The sequence below is a fragment of the Hoplias malabaricus genome, chromosome 15, assembly GCF_029633855.1.
Source record: "Hoplias malabaricus isolate fHopMal1 chromosome 15, fHopMal1.hap1, whole genome shotgun sequence".
Lineage (NCBI taxonomy): Eukaryota > Metazoa > Chordata > Actinopteri > Characiformes > Erythrinidae > Hoplias > Hoplias malabaricus.
Window position 1 is genome coordinate 18,527,834 of NC_089814.1, and position 19,105 is coordinate 18,546,938.

The 19,105-nt window shown below is 36.9% G+C and overlaps 1 protein-coding gene across 1 annotated transcript; it reads right to left on the bottom strand.

Moving 5' to 3' along the window:
• Positions 1 to 240: 240 nt before the first annotated feature.
• Positions 241 to 19,105, bottom strand: phka1b (phosphorylase kinase, alpha 1b (muscle)). The gene is made up of 32 exons (XM_066645723.1): positions 19,028 to 19,105; positions 18,435 to 18,593; positions 17,661 to 17,708; positions 16,391 to 16,559; positions 15,816 to 15,898; positions 15,627 to 15,707; positions 13,940 to 14,038; positions 13,632 to 13,778; positions 12,155 to 12,208; positions 11,840 to 11,962; positions 11,636 to 11,731; positions 11,345 to 11,452; positions 11,021 to 11,099; positions 10,368 to 10,502; positions 10,015 to 10,124; positions 9,499 to 9,643; positions 8,869 to 8,947; positions 8,717 to 8,787; positions 7,930 to 8,091; positions 7,764 to 7,834; positions 6,745 to 6,890; positions 6,501 to 6,654; positions 6,294 to 6,373; positions 5,996 to 6,074; positions 5,121 to 5,250; positions 4,428 to 4,529; positions 4,224 to 4,339; positions 4,088 to 4,132; positions 3,359 to 3,520; positions 3,219 to 3,272; positions 2,254 to 2,454; positions 241 to 652 (listed from the first exon to the last, which is right to left on the bottom strand). The coding sequence occupies exons 1-32, from the start codon at positions 19,103 to 19,105 to the stop codon at positions 479 to 481; spliced, it is 3,540 nt and encodes a 1,179-aa protein (XP_066501820.1). The 3' UTR covers positions 241 to 478.

Genomic DNA, 19,105 nt, shown 5'->3' on the forward strand with positions numbered 1-19,105 from the left:
TTTTATTTATTTTCAAAAGTAAAATAGGTAACACAGTGAATATGGCATTTTGTGCCAATTTTAGTTCCCAATTTCTGTGCATTTGCTGGGTTAAATATGCATTAAAGGAGAAAAATATAAAGTGTTACAAGAAATACATATAAGTGTTTTCTATAGAGGATGTGTATCTTTAATCAGAAAATCAATTAAACTGATATTATTCCTTTGACCAGGAGCATCCAGAATTGCATAGGATTGTGAGGATATGTGTTTTGTTAAAAGAGACACCACTTTAAATATCTAAGGCTTTTAAAGCTATTGATTAAAAATAGCAATCATCAAGCATTAGTGTTTAGTAACCATAATGCCTCACCTTTCCACTGTAGATACAAATTAATCTGGCAGTTTCATTATTCAGCAGTTTTGCAATATGTTTTGTTAGTGCAGTTCCAGCCGTGGGCATTTGCAGCATAAACAATTTCAACATAAATTTGGTGCTTCACTGAAGAGCACAGGATCCACTTGGCAGAAAATCTTCAACATAAGCAGCTACAGCTTTAGACAGGTAGGTCATGCTCCCGAAGAGGCCACTTGGTGCACAGTCATAAAGTAATCTGCAGATACCATTCGACTGGTCTTTTTCCAGGAGACTGTCATCTGCTCCCAGGTCTTTCTGAAAACAGGAGGCATCGAAATAAAATGGGAAAATACAAACGTAGTGATCCACCACCAAATAAAAAGAATTTAAAAACTGCACCTTGAAGCACTTCAGAAAATTAAACTTGAGTAAAGAAATTTAAATTTTAAAGAAGTTTTACACAATATAAAGGTATAAACTAAGTGGGTCTTTCTAGACAAACTCATTAAGGATAAAAGCAATTATGGATATTGTATTTTTAAGCTTAAAAGATGTTTAAAATATTGAACATAAATGAGTGAAACGTGTTTTAGCAAATTAAATTGGAAAAGATGTTAAACTGGCTCTCACTCACATTTAGCAGGCTTAATCTTTTCCACAAGGGGTGCCATTAGCATCCCACCATTCTGATGATTACTAAGAGCTGTGCTTTATATTAGTGACATTTTTCCCTTGACGCTTGTTGCTATTTGGCCTGCATTTTTTTCAGTTTAAGATGCTGACATTACCTGCTCAAAAGCTGAAATCTGATTTACATGAAAGCCTTATAAGATGCTGCCAGTAGTCTGTGTTCTTTCATAAATCTGCAAAATCCCTTTTACCCTCATGTTTACACCATTTGTTTGACCAGAGAATGGTGGGTCCCCTGTGTGAATCTTCCAGATTCACAATATTCCAAGGTTTCTTCCGCAAGCTTTGAGGGAGTTGCCACTTGCCTTTGCTTGCTCATATGGTGCTATTCATTTGGTTTTGTTTTATGTATATCTGCTTTTTGACACCATCAGGCTGAAACATACTATACAATTAAACTTAACTTGAGGTACAGGCCCTCTGTGACCTATATACATACATACAGTATATGTCCAAAAGTTAGTAGTCTCTTGATTTTCTATTATCTCTGAAATTAAGAGTATACAGAGTTGATCTATCCATGATTTACTCTTCTGAGAACACTTCACACTAAATCTTAAAACTTAACTCCGAAGATTTGAGTCACAAAAGAGAAAACTATTATAATTTGAGCAATAACAAGACAGTCTGTAAGCCTTTTGCATGTGTCCAGTCTTAGAATCCAATGTAGGGCTGAGTATACTGCTGCAACATTATACCACAGTTATGACCCTGAAATGTGATTGGCTGAGAGATGTTCCAGGACTGCCAATATCACACGACAGATCTACATTAATTATCCACACACACACAGACACCCGGAGCAGCAGGCAACCATTCGTGAGCAGTTGGGTGTTGGCTATCTTGAAGGAGAAGGACAACACTGTTCCTTCAATCCAACCTCAGACCAGTGCTCTTTCCTCCTCAAGCCCTCTTCTCAAACCATTAGGCCACTGTTGCTCCCTACTTTTGACACACCATACACAGCACTGGTTTACACAGTTGCTTATCTGATACTGAAAGATTTGATGGTCAAACTATTCTCAAAATATTAGTCTCAAGTTTAAAGAGCAGTAGACTCTAAAGGAACCATTTTCAGATTTATAGAGCCTGCCCCCAATATGGGATGGCCATTTCCTGGCAGCTAGATGTCAGAATAATGGGCATTTCATAATGCGAAAAAGAATCATAGGAAAACATTATGGATTTTTTTAAACTTAAAAAATAAATGTAAATGTGAGGCTAACCTGGTCTTTGTAGAATAAGTTGCTGGCCATTTGCACAATCTTGTCCACTTGAATAATTCTTCTCACTGTCTGGATGTCCACCTCAGCTAGCATGGTCAGCACCAGAATAGTCTCCACTAGTAGTTGCCTATATTCTGGCTGTGGAACGCGGTTCAGTACAGTTTCCACATGAACTGCAAACTTTATCTCACCCGGAGTCATCTAATAATGACATTTAAATGAAAACAACATATTTAAGACAAAGCTTTGACATGTAATCTCATATCAGAGACACAAACAAAGGGCCTTATTGGCTTCAAATAATACCTATAATTTCCGAAACAGCAGAAAATAATATTCTATAATATCCACCTATGGAGTAATCATGAGCAACATCCTCATTTCAGTTCATGCTTTTGAACATTTGGAGTACTCTCCATTGTCTAAAATACTAAAAATACTCCAAATGCCTTTTATTTAATGACAATCGTGAACTACTCATTGTGGTTTTCCAGTAGCTAAACTCTACCTAACATTAACTTCTATTTTATGAATTTATCAATACTGGTACCACTGTGAGCAACTGTTAGATAACAAATTTTACAATACTGTTTCCTACTTTGTCTAAAACAGAGCCAATGATGCTCCTGCATCCTTCAACCAGAGAAGCACCATAGAATATAGAAACAGAAAACAGTATTCCAGGGCTTTTTATTGAAAAAGTAATGGCAAAACAGCTGTAAGATAAATTGTTAATCTCTGTAACAACTTCATATACAAAACAAAACAATTTTAAAAACTGTGTTTAATACTGAATGACCAAAAACATTTGGCTAACATGCTACTGGAATCCCTTAGAGGGTATAAACTGAACGTAACATTGTTATCTAGGTGTTCGTTCCTCATTTAATGACATTTATGTCCCAGTACCATGGTCTATAAGTCACTGTACCCCACTGCAAGTTTTCAGTGGCTTGTTGAATTACCTCTTTTGTGGTTGATGATGGAAGTACCCACCCCTCAATGGAGAGACCATGACACTAAGAATTCAATGAAAATAAGATTTTATAATTTATTTGGTCCATAGAATTTGAGGTTACACTCAACAAGATATTGTTTCACTAACCTTCTGTAAGATCTTCCAGACTTTCTGATAGAAACCAACAGGCACTCTGTTGAGAGCTCCGTCCAGTCGTCTACGACGAAGCCATTGGCCTTGTCTGCTGTTGCGCACCATTGCAGCTCCTGCTGAACCTTGAAATAACTGAATGCTTGGCAGCCTATACCTCTGAGAGAACAAATGTGATTAACACTGCGGCCATTAAACTATTTATACTGTTTCTTTTAAGTTACTCTGAAATAAAATATTAGATTAAAGCTCCATTATGTAAACTTTAACGAGAACATTTTTGAGCCCCAAAACACACACACAAGTAATTGTTTTGCTTCCAGATTGCAGGCACACCCCTACTTTGGGAAGCTGCATTAATATAAGTTTTAGTTGCTGTAAAGCTGTTATTCATTCTGTAAAGTCTGAAATACAGTTCACATTCATGCTGTGGGATCAGATGTGGTGTGAGACATATGAGATCACAAATGTAAAATAAACATTATAATGAAAAATATATAATAACAATACTAGATAATTTACATATATCCTCACTTAAAATGTGTTTACAATGAAAAGATTAATCAACAATTCATCCATAATCATCAAATTTAAATAAAACCCATGTTACAAAATGTTTTAACATATATGACATGTAGTTACACATTTCCACCAAAGATCATACCCTGAAAGATGACACAGTGCAGCTTTAATCTTTATTTAGCTTTGGTTCCAGAGGCTACTCACCCCTGACTCAATATTATTGAGATCCAGGCTATGCACAGATAAGGGCTGAAAATAAAAAAAAAGAGCAATTAGTCAGAAGTCACGTTTTTCCTGAATGATTAATACAAGTGAAATGAAATCATGCTTTGTCTCTTACCATCTTGATGTCATGCTTGACCCTACTGACACTTTTTATCTGATCTTTTGCTGAACCAGATTTGCTTTTGTCGTGTATAGAGATGACTGGAGTGACAATGTTTCCAGCTGAGCGCACTGGGACACAAGCAACAAACAGAATGTTAAAATATCAAAAATGATATATGTATAAAAACCCGTGATACGATAAACATGAACAACTTACCACTTCTCTGTACTCCAAATTCTTTGCCACTGAGGATGTGGAGGAGAAGGTTGTTGAGCTCAGATGGGCTCAGGTTCATCAAACTCTCTGTAGCCTCCTCACCTAAAAAAAATAAACATATTTTAATATTAGGTATAAAATATAATTTCTGTTTTTCTGCTGAGCTATACGTTTTTTTCATTCAGGTTCATGGAATATAGTATATATGTGATCGGAGAATGCATGATTTGCAAAAATAAATTAAACTGTATTTATGTCTTTGTAGGCCAGCAAACAAGGATTTTAACTGGGGGGGTCTTATGCAAAAAGGGACTTATGCATGATTTTTTAAAATGAATTTACTTCAAGGATATAATAGTCATGCTCTCCATTTTATCACCACACAAACATCTTTGTGGATTAATGTCAGGGACTGCTCACTAGAATCTCAACACCGACTCCCAACATCACAAACAAAGAGTGAACAAAGTCTCAGATAGACTGATAAATATTAGCTAAACAGGAAAATATATAAAGACAGTTTGAGTTTATATTCCAGACATGCAGTGTCCACTAGGGGCAGCATGTTGGTCAATCATATTGACTAAAAATGTAAGTGAAATGTTTGAAATTTATACAATTAAAAATTATATTTAAAAAAATTCATTTCATTACACATTTTTCTTATGACTTGTGTAAGTGAAATAAACCTACCAGAGCAACTGAGGGACTGTGCCAGTTCAGTAACCATGACCTGTATAATGAGGCCAATGCGGATGCGGAACATTTCACTGAAAAGTTTGGGCTGGGTGCGTATGCTCATGGCCAGGAAGACCATTATCTCCTGCCAATCACACAAGTCTTAGTATATACACACAAACTTTAATGTTAAATATATGTTGTTTTTGGAGCAGTACCAGTGAAATGTGTGAATACATTTGACTGAGTGAATATTTTTATAATATACAGAATTATGCATGTTTTTACTAATAAAGGGCCAGTGTAATACATACATACACGCCTTTGTATTTATTTATTTCAATCATACTATAATTTCAAATCAATATATAATTGAAAATTTTCACCCTCACACTTTTCAGCACTCCGCAGGTGCTCAACAGAAGTGAAGGTACTTTAAAGAATCCCATATGCGCCGTATGAATATATTTTAGAGAACGGCAAGAGCATGCAAAGCTGTATCAAGGCAAGGTGTGTGCTTTTTGAAATATTTAGAATTGCATAATTTGGATTTGGTGTGTTCTCCCCGTGTCTGTGTGGGTTTCCTCTGGGTGCTCCGGTTTTCTCCCACAGTCCAAAAACAAACGTTGGTCGGTGGATTGAAAACTCAAAAATGTCCGTAGGTGTGAGTGAGTGTGTTGCCCTGTGAAGGACTGGCGCCCCCTCCAGGGTGTATTCTTGCCTTGTGCCCAATGATTCCAGGTAGGATCTGGACCCACCGCGACCCTGAACTGGATAAGCGGTTATAGATAATGAATGAATGAATGAATAATTTGGATTTGTTTACAGCATATGTGTCCAAATATTTCACTGGTGCTGCAGATGGAGGAGAGAGTAATGGGAGGTGTAACCTGAGTGAGGATAGCAATTGTGAGGTTATTCTCACTGGCCTCAACTATAAGCGTCGCCAGCTTATCTGGAGGAAGGGGGCTGTGAGGAGGCAAGATATACAAGACACATTAAAAACACAAGAGAGCCTAGTCATCCCATTAGTTTTTGTAGGTCACTCTGGATAAGTCCATCTGCTAAATGATATAAATATAAATGTGGGGGGAAAAAGTGGGGACCTAAACAGAACATGAATATGTCAAACAATTTTATTTTTTTTATTTTTATTATTTTTTATTTTTTATTTTTGGATGAACTCACGCTGATATCGTTTTCTCTCGTGGTTCAGGAGGTAGACCCACAGTCAGGTGTTTCTGATGAGCCAGCAGATCTGTACAAGCCTGTCATAAAAGAATGGAGGGAGTATTTCAGAAAGGTGTCACTTAATATTTTTTATGTATTATACATCAATACTTTGCAGGAAAACTACAGAGTGAAAAAAAAGAAAAGTGCAGCTGTGGTAATCACCTCATCCAGTTCTTCCACATTTCTGTGGAGCATGCCACACACCATCCGAATGAGTCCCCAGTGTCTCAGTCTTCCAGCTTTCTCATACAGTTCATTCAAGAGTTTCCTTACATTCCAGCCTTTGCCATGCAGCCTGGTGTCCCAGGCCATACCTCTGATAAAACATACTCAGACACATTAAAACTCCTTTCAACCTGCACAACATTAGCATTGGAACATTGATGCAAAGATCTTGTGTCCTTACTTGTCCTTATACAAGATGTATAGTATGTCAGCCTGGTCTTGAATGTTCTGACTTTGTTTCAGCATCTGCACCAGTGCTGGGTAGTCAATCCCTCCATCTTGATCTCTGGGCAAGTTCACTGATGAAGTGACTGCATTATGATGGATCTAAAATAAGGTGGAATTTTTTACAGTCCAGGATATTCAGAGTAAAATAATTCTCCAAATGTTCTCTACCAACAAGTAGAGTACAGACACCCATAGTCAAATAATATGTTTTGCTGATATGCTGAAGAGCGGCACGGTAGCACAACAGGTAGTGTCGCTGTAACACAGCTCCAGGGTCCTAGAGTTTGGGTTCAAGCTCCACTCAGGTTGACTGTCTGTGAGGAGTTTGGTGTGTTCTCCCCGTGTCTGTGTAAGTTTCCTCAGGGTGTTCTGATTTCCTCCCAAACAAAAATATGTTGGTAAGCTGGGTTGGCTACTCAAATCTGTCCCTAGGTGTGAGTGTGTAAGTGAAGGTATGCGTATGTGTTGCCCTGTGAAGGACTGTCGCAGCCTCCAGGGTGTGTTCCCGCCATGTTCCCAGTGATTCCAGACCACAGCATCCCTGAACTGGATAAGCGTTTTACAGACAATAAATTAGCAAATGATTTGTTGAAAAAAAATGCACATTTCAGTTTTTGTCGTATTTCCTGTTTTCAGTGACTTAATTCTTTCAGACCCATAGCACTGGGTGAAGCTTAATTTCTCCAGTTTCTCAAACTTGATTGCTTTTAGAACTGTTTATCTGATGGTGGCAGTTTTGATGGTAATGCATTGTTGTTAAGAATCATATTTCATTAAAATAATATTTTAATTTAATGACATTTCTATAATTTGACTTTCACACTCCTGAGGCATGTGGATTATATTATGTCTAATCTCCTCTGAAATGTCACCTGAAAAAAGATCAACCAATATTTAGAAAACGACAAAAGCATGTAACTGGCTCAGGAGCACACAGTTTGTATGTTTTGAACATATACTGGTTAATTTTACCTTATTTTCATTAAGCTGCAAGGCTGGGGGTGGTTCCTGGAACAGCTTAACTGGGAGATACCTATGTACATCTGTGGAGAGGACGTAAAAAAAACTGAATTAAATGTGAGTTCTGTACAGCTCTAAGATAAAACACAAGCTGAATGAAACTGCTTTCTGAACTTACTGTGTATGTCCAGCACACTGGCTTTCTGCACCAGAGACACGATCTCTTGTGTCTTTTTGGCCACAGCCCTGAAACGGTTGCGCCCTCCTTTAATGGAGCTGAGGGGAGTCCATTCGTTAACAGCAAATAGCTGATCCAGATACTCCGCCAAGTAGTCCACCTCTGTAACAAACAGCAATGCCATATGAAGTGACATACAATTTAAAATACTCCTTCACTCTCAAAATAACTCAAAGGTACATATTCAGTCATTTTAGTTAGGGAAAATAATGATACCCTTAAATGTACCAGGGTAATATACCACTGTTGTACTTTTAAAGGCACATTTACACAGTTTGTACATTGCTTTGCATTAATTCAGGAACAGGAACAAAGTTCCAAAATTTTAATCAAGCCCTGAACCCTTTCCATTAAAACCTATTCTAGGACACACTCTAAAATGTTTACTCTCATTCACACTGTTCCAGGAAAGGTCTCCTGAAAGGAGCACTGTAAGCTAATGATGTCTTCCAGTCACTGACACTGACCTCTGACAACCAACTTCCTCTAACTTTACAGTGGTAGCTGCCACTGGTTGACTGCCAACTGCCTCTAAGTGGTCAATGACAGCTACCACTGGTATACTGCCTGCTGCCACAAACAGTGGCCAGTTATTGACAGCTGCCAGTCAGTGGTTATTGGCACCACAAAACCTGAATCCTCGTCCTTGTTTGGTGAGTGCGCACTGGAGTTCCACTGGTTGAGAAGTTTTAGTTAGCACAAAATTCTAAAATAAACATTGTCTCACCACAGTCCATAAACATAAGATGAGCGCAGCAAGACGTATCCAGAAATGATTCTAGCCTTCCAATCTTTGCCCTGCACATAAGAAATAAAAATGCTTTTAAACAAATTTTACTTTTGGTTCACATTTCAGCTAAGCATTATCTAAGATTCTACCTTGCTCCTGCAATGTATCCATCTTGTAGCTTTTTGAGGGCAGCCAGGATAGCAGGGTCAATATCTTTATGATCATCAGCTGCAATTGTAGCACAACCAAAAGAATCAAATTAATTAATTAATTTGACAAGAAGAGTCAAATTATCCTTATTGTCATGAAAAAGCAAAAAATCAATTGAAACTAGCAGCTGTGCATGAGGTTTAGGTTAATATGCCCAAAGCAAAGCTTGGCCTAGAGGGTCCCCCAGCTCTGGGCTGTGGCGCAGGAGATCTGTGTTCTATAGAGTGATGAAACACTTTTCAATACTTCAAGAATGACTTGGAGTAGCATCTGTGATCCAAAATGTATTATTCATTATCAGAAACTGATTTTAATAATGCTTTATTGGCAGAATGCAATCAAATCCTCACAGCAACTAGAAGCCTTCCCAGAAGTGTTCAGACTGTTACTGCTGCAAATGGAAAACTCCCTATTGATACCCTTGATTTCTGAAGAAACTTTGGATTCGCAGGTGTACACTAACCTCTTGCCATATTATGTATTATCAAATGTATATTAAAACAATATATACACAGAGTAGCTCTGCATGCTGTCTTGAGTTTGTGTTGAAAAATAGAGTGAATACTCACTTAGCATGCTCTGAGAGATTGGGAATGTAACCGTAGGCCTGCCAGTCATTCTCCAACGTGAGCACAGATAGGAGATGTCAATACGGAACATCTCAACAATCATCTTATTATCCAGAGCAAGGTAAAAATGCTGGGGATCTATGAACTGAAATCACAGGAACAAAATTGTTATTTAAAAAATATAAGAGGCAGCCGAACTTGGGACTGGAAAATTGCCGGTTCGATCCACTCAACTGGAAGAAAATTTGAAGGTGGGGCAATAAAGGAATAAATGTTTCTCCTCCTCAATCTATGGCTGAGTTGCCCTTGAACAAGGCACCATACCCATTAATGCTCCCCGGGGTCAAAATTGGCTACCGCTGCTCTGTTTGTATTTTCACTGCTAAGTTTTATTGCACGGTTTGCACAAACAAATTACAAATGTCAGAAATGTGCAAATTAATGCAAGCAATATATTCCTACCCACCTCTGTCTGTACTATACATTACTAAAATCAGTTTACATTATTTTACTCACTTGAGGGGTAAATGAAAAGATGGTGTTTCGTATGAAGTAGAACTTAGATGTCCCCAAGACACCAATGTGGCGATACGGTCTTCCGGTCAAGCCAAGTCTTTGATTACGTCCTTCAAGAAGAACATAAAGAATTTAAACAGATTTTAACATTTTAGCACATTCTCTTTCATTTCTTGATGTAATTCATAATATAAACCCTAACGTTTACATTATGTGAAAATATAATAATGAACAGACCAATAGATATGGCCCAAAGTTCTTGGCATCTTTTTAAATTAACTTACATTACAATTAAATAATGTATTTCTCATGTAAAGTGAATACTTTGCAGATACAAGGATTCTTTAATCTACCTAGTCTTGCATAGATGTGACTAAGAACCCTGGAAGGCTGGACCCTAATTGTACGGATGTCCTCCAAAGTTTCAGAATCAATGCCATGCTTCTGCAGGAGCTGTTTGATTTCCTCTGTCTCTGCAATTATCGACACTATATTGGAGAAAGAAATGATGTTAAGCAACAAGAAAGCCGTGACACAGGATAGTATTTCAAGAGCCTCAGATGTATTTCTTTGCATCGTTCACAGCAGGTGTTCATATGTTAAACCTTTTTATATATCTCTGAATGATAACATCATGGAAACTTTTTCCTCTTTTCAGTTTTCATTACTACCATGCATGAGAATTCTTTTTTGTATTACACGGTCATCTATAGAAAAACATATATTTTGGTTCCAAATGTCAAAATTAAAAAATAACACATGAAGACACTAAGGAAAATTTCAGCCTAAACTGTAAAAAGAGTAAACTTTTAATATCTTACTGAAAAAGACAGAAAACATAATTGTCCTGAAGTTTTAATGAATATTAAATGAAAATGAAATTTGACAGTGACGGTTTAAAATATTCAAAATATACATTAAAATAATTGACACAACTGTGAAGTTGCTTTGCATACATAAACAATGTAGCTTTGTTACTGTGTGGGAAAAGACATATCTGTCATACCCTGAACAACAACATCTGGCATAGGTGTGGTAGAGAGACGTCTGTTGAGCGGATCAATCTCTCCAGGGGCTAAGAATCCCTATAAAAATGGAAGGACTTTATGTAAACACACTTTCTATCTTTTGTGTGCAAAGAATGGGTTGAAGATTTTTCAGGAGATTGCTGCAGTATTAACATACAGAAAAGGCTATTGATGGTTATTTCCACATAAATCGATAGAGAAGGCATAACTATCACATGCTCATTCTAACAAGCAGAATGTGCCAGATATTTTAAAATAGAACTGAAAGGACCAAGGGACATTAGATTGATTTTTTACAGTACCTCTGCCAACAAGTTACCCAATATGTACAGAGACTGGCCCCATTTCAGCGGGCACTTGCCTAATGGTACTCGTTCCACTGTGTGAGGATTGTTATATTCTTCTTCCACCTTATTCAAATAAAATACACAGGGTTAGAGTTCAAGGTCTATTGAATAAAACACCAATCTGCAACCGAGTGGCTGCTTATCAGATTTTGTCCAGGGCCATATGCCACTTTATCTGAGCTTTCAAAATTGAAAAAATAAAGACCCGTACATGCGTTGGTTGGGTCATTGCCGGTCATTACTTACCTTATCTAGAGGAACGCTGTAAAGCTCAGGAACGAGGCGCAGTCCTTCTTTACTTTTAATAAGAACTGCATCTAAGGCGTTTCTGTACTCATCTACCTGTGGTACACCAGAACAAACAGCAGTCATTTATTTTATACACATGCACATTAAATATAATCATTCATTAGATACATGACAATACTTTTTCATCTAAACACTCCACACCTGTTCTGGACTATTGATGAAAATTCCATCCAGGATGAGATAAGTCCAAAACAGAGGCCATTCACACTCAATGCTCTCAAAGAGCTTCAGCTCTGAGGACTCATAATACAATCGATTGGGATCCTGAGTAGACAGAACAAAATCTTAGCCTATCACATTGCATCTGCACTGTTTTTGGTCAAATGTGGCATAACAATTATATTAAATTATTATTAGAGTAAGGTAGACTGAACAAATAAGGATTAAATAATATGTGACTTTCTACAATAATATATGAAACATGCACCTAAGAAACTGCTACTAAAACATTTTCACCTCTTTGGGGGTTTTGTGTCCATCTCTGAGAAAACGACAGCACCCATATCTTCCCTGTAAAACAGCAGCGACTTATTCTTAATATGATCACTTCTCTACATTTTTTGTATTTACCAGTACATTTCACATACATTTCACATACATGTGTTACAACTATGGAATGTTATACATAAACAGGTCATAAACTTTCAGTTTTATGTTGATGACACATTATCAGTTCATGTTTTTATCACTTCCAGGTTGGACTACTGCAATGCCCAAGTTCCAAAACTTGGTCCAGAATGATACAGTTTGTATACATACTAGGAAATTTGAACATATTAGACCAATACTATTAGCACTACACTGGCCACCAATTAAATTTAGAATATATTACAAAGTTATGCTTTTGACATATAAAGCTACAGACGGCCTCGCCCATCAGTACATGAGTAAATTTATTTTGTATTATGAACCATCATGTCTACTTAGATCACATTGTGCTGGCTGCCTGTTTGTGACTAGAATTATTAAATCTACTGCAAGAAGAAGAGCCTTTTCAAACAGAGCCTTCAAGCTTCTTGAACGAACTTCAGAATATCAGACACATTTAAATTCAGACACAGCCTGAGTTTTTAAATCTATGTTAAAACCTATTTATTTACTCAAGTGCTAGGCATTTAGATAATATGATTGATAAAGGATGCAAATCTGGTGGTTCATGGATATAGAGGACTGTGGTATTCCGGGATCTTGGTGCAGTCTTCCACTGCTCCAAAACATTGACTCAGGTTTGTTGACAGCGGGGCGGAGGGGTGCTGTCATCTGTGAGAGACCTCAAGCCTGTGTTGTCTCTCTAGCTCTCCCTTTGTAGTTATGCTGTGCTGTGCTAGTGATGTCCGCTGGAGCTACAGCTCACACTCTATGTGTAATGAAGCTCTCTGTATATAAAATCCCTGAAGTGCACTTATTCCCTGAAGTGCACTTATAATGTCTGTTTTATTCATTGTAAGTATGTTTTATGATAACAAAATAGTAATCATTTACTTCTACTTTAGCAATACCTCCAAACATTATTTTCTTCAATATATTCATGAAGTCTGCATTGTTCAATAATAAGTGAGCATGTCTACAATTACTAAAATCAATGCTTCCATTTTAGACATATGCTCACTATTAAAAAAAGATGACTTGCATGTCATCTTTGTCAAATTGTTCAAAATCTCATTCTTGACCAAGTGTTGTTTCTTGAGTAATGTTATATTAGGTCATAACATGCCATATTACAGTTAAACTGGATATTTAACATGCTGTTCCTTGCTCAGGGGAAAAAAGAGCATCTATATTTTATACAATCATATTTTAATTGCATTGGGGACGTTACTGAGGTTATTGGGTACATTACTGAGACCCACGTGCCTTAACAATCTAGGTTTTCTTTCAGAAATGACCACAAATTCCTGTCATATAATATCTGTCCAATATATTATCAGATCACCTGAAGTCTGGAGATGATCTCTTCCTTAGTAATGTTAACAATGTCAATGTCCTCCACTGCAAAAGCCGGGTATGAAATAATGGAGAGAACCCCAGCATCCACCTCTTTGGACGTGGAGGCCCTGGGCAGCATGGAGCTGAGGATAGACTGAGGAGACAGACAGTGTGGCAGGCAATAAGACATTAAGCTATTAAGTTAATGAAAACATTAACTTAAATGGTACGGAGCCCTGAATCACATTATAGCCCTAACCATTTGGTTCCTGCATCCCCATATACTGTGTGATAAAGCAGAAACAAAGCTCTTACTTGGCAACGTTGAATGTCATCAGCTAAAGCGTGAACTACAGACTCTGGGCCTCCTTTGGCACCAAAGAGATTTAGTCCATCCAGCGCCTCAAGAGCTGCCTAAATAGCCCAGAATAACACATCAGCAAATCCATTGGCACAAGTATTATTAGATATTCATTTGAAGTACTATATATTCACATTTTTAAATATTTCCTTAAGTTTTCAAATAATAATAAAAAGCCAAAAGTCAAGACTCAAAAAAAATAAAAAAACGACAACAGAAACTCCAAAGTAAAGGAACTAAAAAGAAAATCACTTGAGCTATCAACCCAGTGCAAGCTTAATACATATATTTTCTGAGTGTTACAAAGAGCTTGGATCATAGACTATCCTCAGGAGCTGATTGGATGCTGTCACTGAATCACACTTACAATGCAACACTCATAGCCAAACAGAGTGCAGTCAAGGGATGCTAGCTGAGGGGGCTCAGTAGTGTAGCAGTATAAACAAGTAAACTATATTGGGGGACCGGAAAAGTAATTTATCATTTGTGTGGATTATTTGTGGACTTTTTTCCTCATTGTGTGCATTCAGATACCTGCATTTTTGCTGTCCTTATACAGCTCCCTTAACTTAGATAATGTTCAAATGTTAGCTTTATTATTATACTCTGTGACTGCATTGGCAAAACACAAATGTGAGCTTAATGGTACACTAGTTATTTAAGTATTTAATACCTCATTTTTATTGTGTGTATTTTCAGCATTGTTTAGTTGACATGTAACTTATATATCAAGTAGTAATCACTTATAATGGAGGCATATGTGAATTAAGGCCCCATGCTCCTCACCTACCTCAGTGTTTTATAACTATATTACTACAAAACCTCTCACTGGCATGTGTACCTTAAATTAGCCACTTTAGTTTTTAAGCTGTTGACAATGTGTGTACTTTGTTGATATTAAGAATGGTCTGTATCTGTTTGTTTAAGAAGCACTCACAACGGCATTCTAGAAATACATTACTACAATATTCATCTTTATTCTGTATATTCCATCATGACACCTGCTGCAATACAGAGAAATCATTGAACTACATCATCTAAAGCATTTTAATCAGATGCACCACGTCTATTTTCTAGATATTTCGTACCATACAACTAACCCTCCAAAACAGCGTGTGGGTTTAACAAAAAATCTTAAAGCTATTGTAAAGCTATTTTTAAAGACTAGTTTAATTGTTTATAATTTGATAAGTGTTCTGAGTACTTTATCTGGACAAATTTATCATTATAAGCAGTTCTCAAGCCTCCTATTTCACCCCTCATTGCCTTCTAGCTGCTCAACCCAGAGTCTCAAAATTTACCACACAGAGAGAGTGCAGTAGTAAATCAGTTAAAACATTTGCTGAAAAATGTTTTTTGTAATAACATAAACAAGTCACTAAGACCACTAGAACACCTACAGAAACAGGCTACATATTAGAAATTGGACACAAAAACTATTTGAATCATTGTATAATTAACTACACCTCTATTCACACTTCAGAAACATAGCCTTTTTTCCAACTTCCCAGCATTGTGTTGTTTGTGTCTTTTACTTGCATATCTATAACACATTTTATAATTTTACCTGAAATAAATGTTTGACAAGTATAAAATAAATTAAACAATAATTAAAGTAAATATTCAAACTAATTCTCTCACCTTTGCCATTCCAATAGAACTGACATTGATTTCAGGAATGCCTTGATTTGTCTTGTCTCCTCGTTCCCACATTCCAAAATCCTGAAGAAAACCTCTTGATGATTAAACTTATAAACTCACAGGTGGCATACAGACAAAAGAATTCTCTGTACTGATGAAGAGTGTATCTATACTATACTGGAAACTTACCGCTACTTTGTAAGCTGTCTCAATGTAGAAAATAAGATTCTGCACAGCATCAACCTCATCACGTGTGTATACAATGTGCAGCCCTGTCCACCATAAAACAAACAAATTTGTTTAATAAAAAGTTTAATAAAAGAGAATCTCAAATATTGTATAGGAGCAATCAGCTATTTTACCTAATGATTCTTTTTCACATTACGAAGCAGCCTTTACATTGACACCTAGTGGCCTGGATGCATAAGAGATTCTGTATTCACACTATTTTAACTATGGCCACCCACATTTAAGGAACCCACTCTACAAAGTAGAAACTGATTCATTCAGGAAGTAAAATCTCTTTCAATTCACAACTAAAATTTAAAATAATAAATAGTGATTCCATAAATATTTTTCCTTCATTTTTGGTGGTACAATGAATGATCCATATAATATTTGGAAAAGAACTGTAATAATGATGCTGCGCAGTATGATTTATTTGAAAATGCTTTTTTACATGATAGAATACTGAATTAGGAATAGAAGCTTGCAGAAGTATAATTAAATGGGTAAAAAGGATAGTTTATGAGGGTTGTCCTGACCTGAAGCTGTCATTTGAGCCAGAAATAGAAGAAAGATGGATGTAGCGTCTATCTGCAGATGGCCCCATTGGTGGTCACCCACTACTGTAGCACAAGTGCCTGTGTGATATTTGGCGTGCAGACAGTCTGCGGTGTTTTTACTATATTTGAATTTCTCCACTTTGTCCAGCTGAGGATACAATAACAGGCATTCTACACATAACTTAAAACATTTATAACAAAATTACTTTAATACAACAGTTTAACTCTTTTATCCAAAGACTGTAAAATTATATTTAGTTTAATTATTATTTTTTACTAAATGTTCTCCACAGTTATTTAGACTGTGAATGCACATGTGACACATGTGAAGCCAATTACTGGTTCTTTTTGAAGCACCAGTAACACACACTCAGCTCACAATAAGAAGCACAGCACACGTGGTGAAGCATACTAAATTCCCAACTCTGTTATGTTAGCTAGCAGCGTTTGCATTGGCCAGCATTGTGAAACTTTACAGATAGAGAAGTAAAGCCAACCTAACCACCCAAAGGGAGTGAGGCCAACTGTTGGAGTCCAGGCCTCAAATGGATTCATCACCAGGAACTGAACTTGTGATCTTTTATTTATAAGGCCAATATTTGAACAGTTCCGGCATTTGAGGCACTTAAGTAATGTTATGTCAATGTTAATAATTTCATTTATTCATCCTTGGTGACTGGTTATCCAGTTCATAGTTACGGTGTGTCCAGAGCCCACCCAGAATCACTGGCCATGAGGCAGAAACACACCCTGGATCCTCGTCCCAGGGCTCCACAAATTCACATTTGACTAATACATGGCCAATCCACTGACCAACATGAGTTCTTGAACTGTGGGAGGAAACTAGAGTATCCAAAGGAAACCAATGCAGACACAGGGAGAATACAACAAACTTCTTAAAGACAGTTACCTGAGGCATTTAATTTATGTGTTTCAAAAACAGGACATTCCACAAATTTCTAGGCCAATGCAGACTGGGTGGGTTCTCAAGTCGTCTCAAGTTCTATTAATAATTTATGACACCAATTAAAATCATATTCAAAATAATCTTTTAGTCCATACCCCTGAAAGGCTTGGTCTAGCTCAAATCTATGGGTAGCCGAATGCAAAGTTTCTCCTGCTGTGGTGTCCCTGGTAACCCCAGTTATGAATATGAAAGTTTGTAGTGTAGAACCTCATGGTCAGAGGAGTGCAATCTAATGCTACATGATATAATTTGTTGCTTTTATAAATGACACAATGTTCATACCTGCCTCATCATACACAGCAGCAAACCCCGCATGAGCTTAACCACATTCTGAGGGAGAGAGAGAGAGAGAGAGAGAGAGAGAGAGAGAAAGAGAGGGGGGGGGGGGGGGGGCAGTCAGCTTTCTTTTGACCTTCTACTCTTTGCAGCAGCTATAACCCAAAAGAAACATGAGCTGAGTGGTTTTGCCCCCTGGCATTTCTACATCACATTCATATTCAGAGAAGTGGTAGGCACATACCATACATTGTATTGCAGGGTTGTTATTCTAACATTAATATTAAGATTTATTGATCTGAAACTACAATGAATTATTCAACAAGTCCCATACAACTACTATGTGAGTTATTAAGTGCATGGAAATGATTGAGCTGTCACAGTGAATGTTTTGGTGTCTGTGGTCACATTACATAAACATTAAATGTTTCCTCTTCAGAAATGATGATGATGATGATCTCTGTGTGTGTGTGTGTGTATGTTAAAAAGTAAACTAAAAAAGCTAATTTGTTTTGTGCAAAAGTCAGCTTGTTACCCTGTAGCAGACCTTAATTTCACTTAGAATATCAACAAAACGTGTTATTTGACCAGATGTGTTCAAAATCATTGAATAAAAATATTCTTTTCTAAACTCTTTTAAAATTCCATGTTTACTATAAATTATGTGTAAAACAATGCTAGCTGAATACTAACAGATATAGAAGCCTAGAAGAAAGGTATTTATGGTGTCCAAAGTAACCCCCAAATGTGTGAGAATCTGTAATGCTTTAAGTCTGGTACCTGCTCTAGCTCATATGCTTTGGCCTTGTCCTCGTCGCAGTCAGCATTCTTCCTGTATGCCAGACTCAGACCCCACACAGCAAGGATGCTGTACACATTGTCTCTGACCCAGGCATGGGGGAGATCATCGCTTCCTGGTATTAAACCTGTCACTGGATCCTGGAAAATGGCACAAAGACAAAAAAAGAAGGAATCTTTATTAATATTACTCCGATTATTTTTAATTGCCATTGGTAGATAACATTAAGGTTTTCCCTAAAAAAGAGGAAGAAAACACAAAATACTGAGTTACACTTGGTTATTTTATTTATTTAATGTATTTTCAGAGTATATGATAGTTTCAATTTATACTTTGATTCACCTGGCATTTTACATATGACATATTACATATAATATGTACATAATCAATGTGTCTAAATAAATTTGTTTTTTAAACAAAAGTGCAATCATTTTTAGCAAAAAGTTGTAAAGTGGCCTGTTAGACTCACAGAATGGGTGTCATGTGAAAACATATAAAGTTTATCAGCATAATATCAGCACAGTTCTAGCTTCACATCACATAACTTTGCTGAACTCAGGCCAGTAAGTCTTACCTGGTGACAGAGGATTGTTTTCTGGACTATTCGTGCATAATTATCAAGCTTGACTCCAGAATTACTGCGACTTCTCAT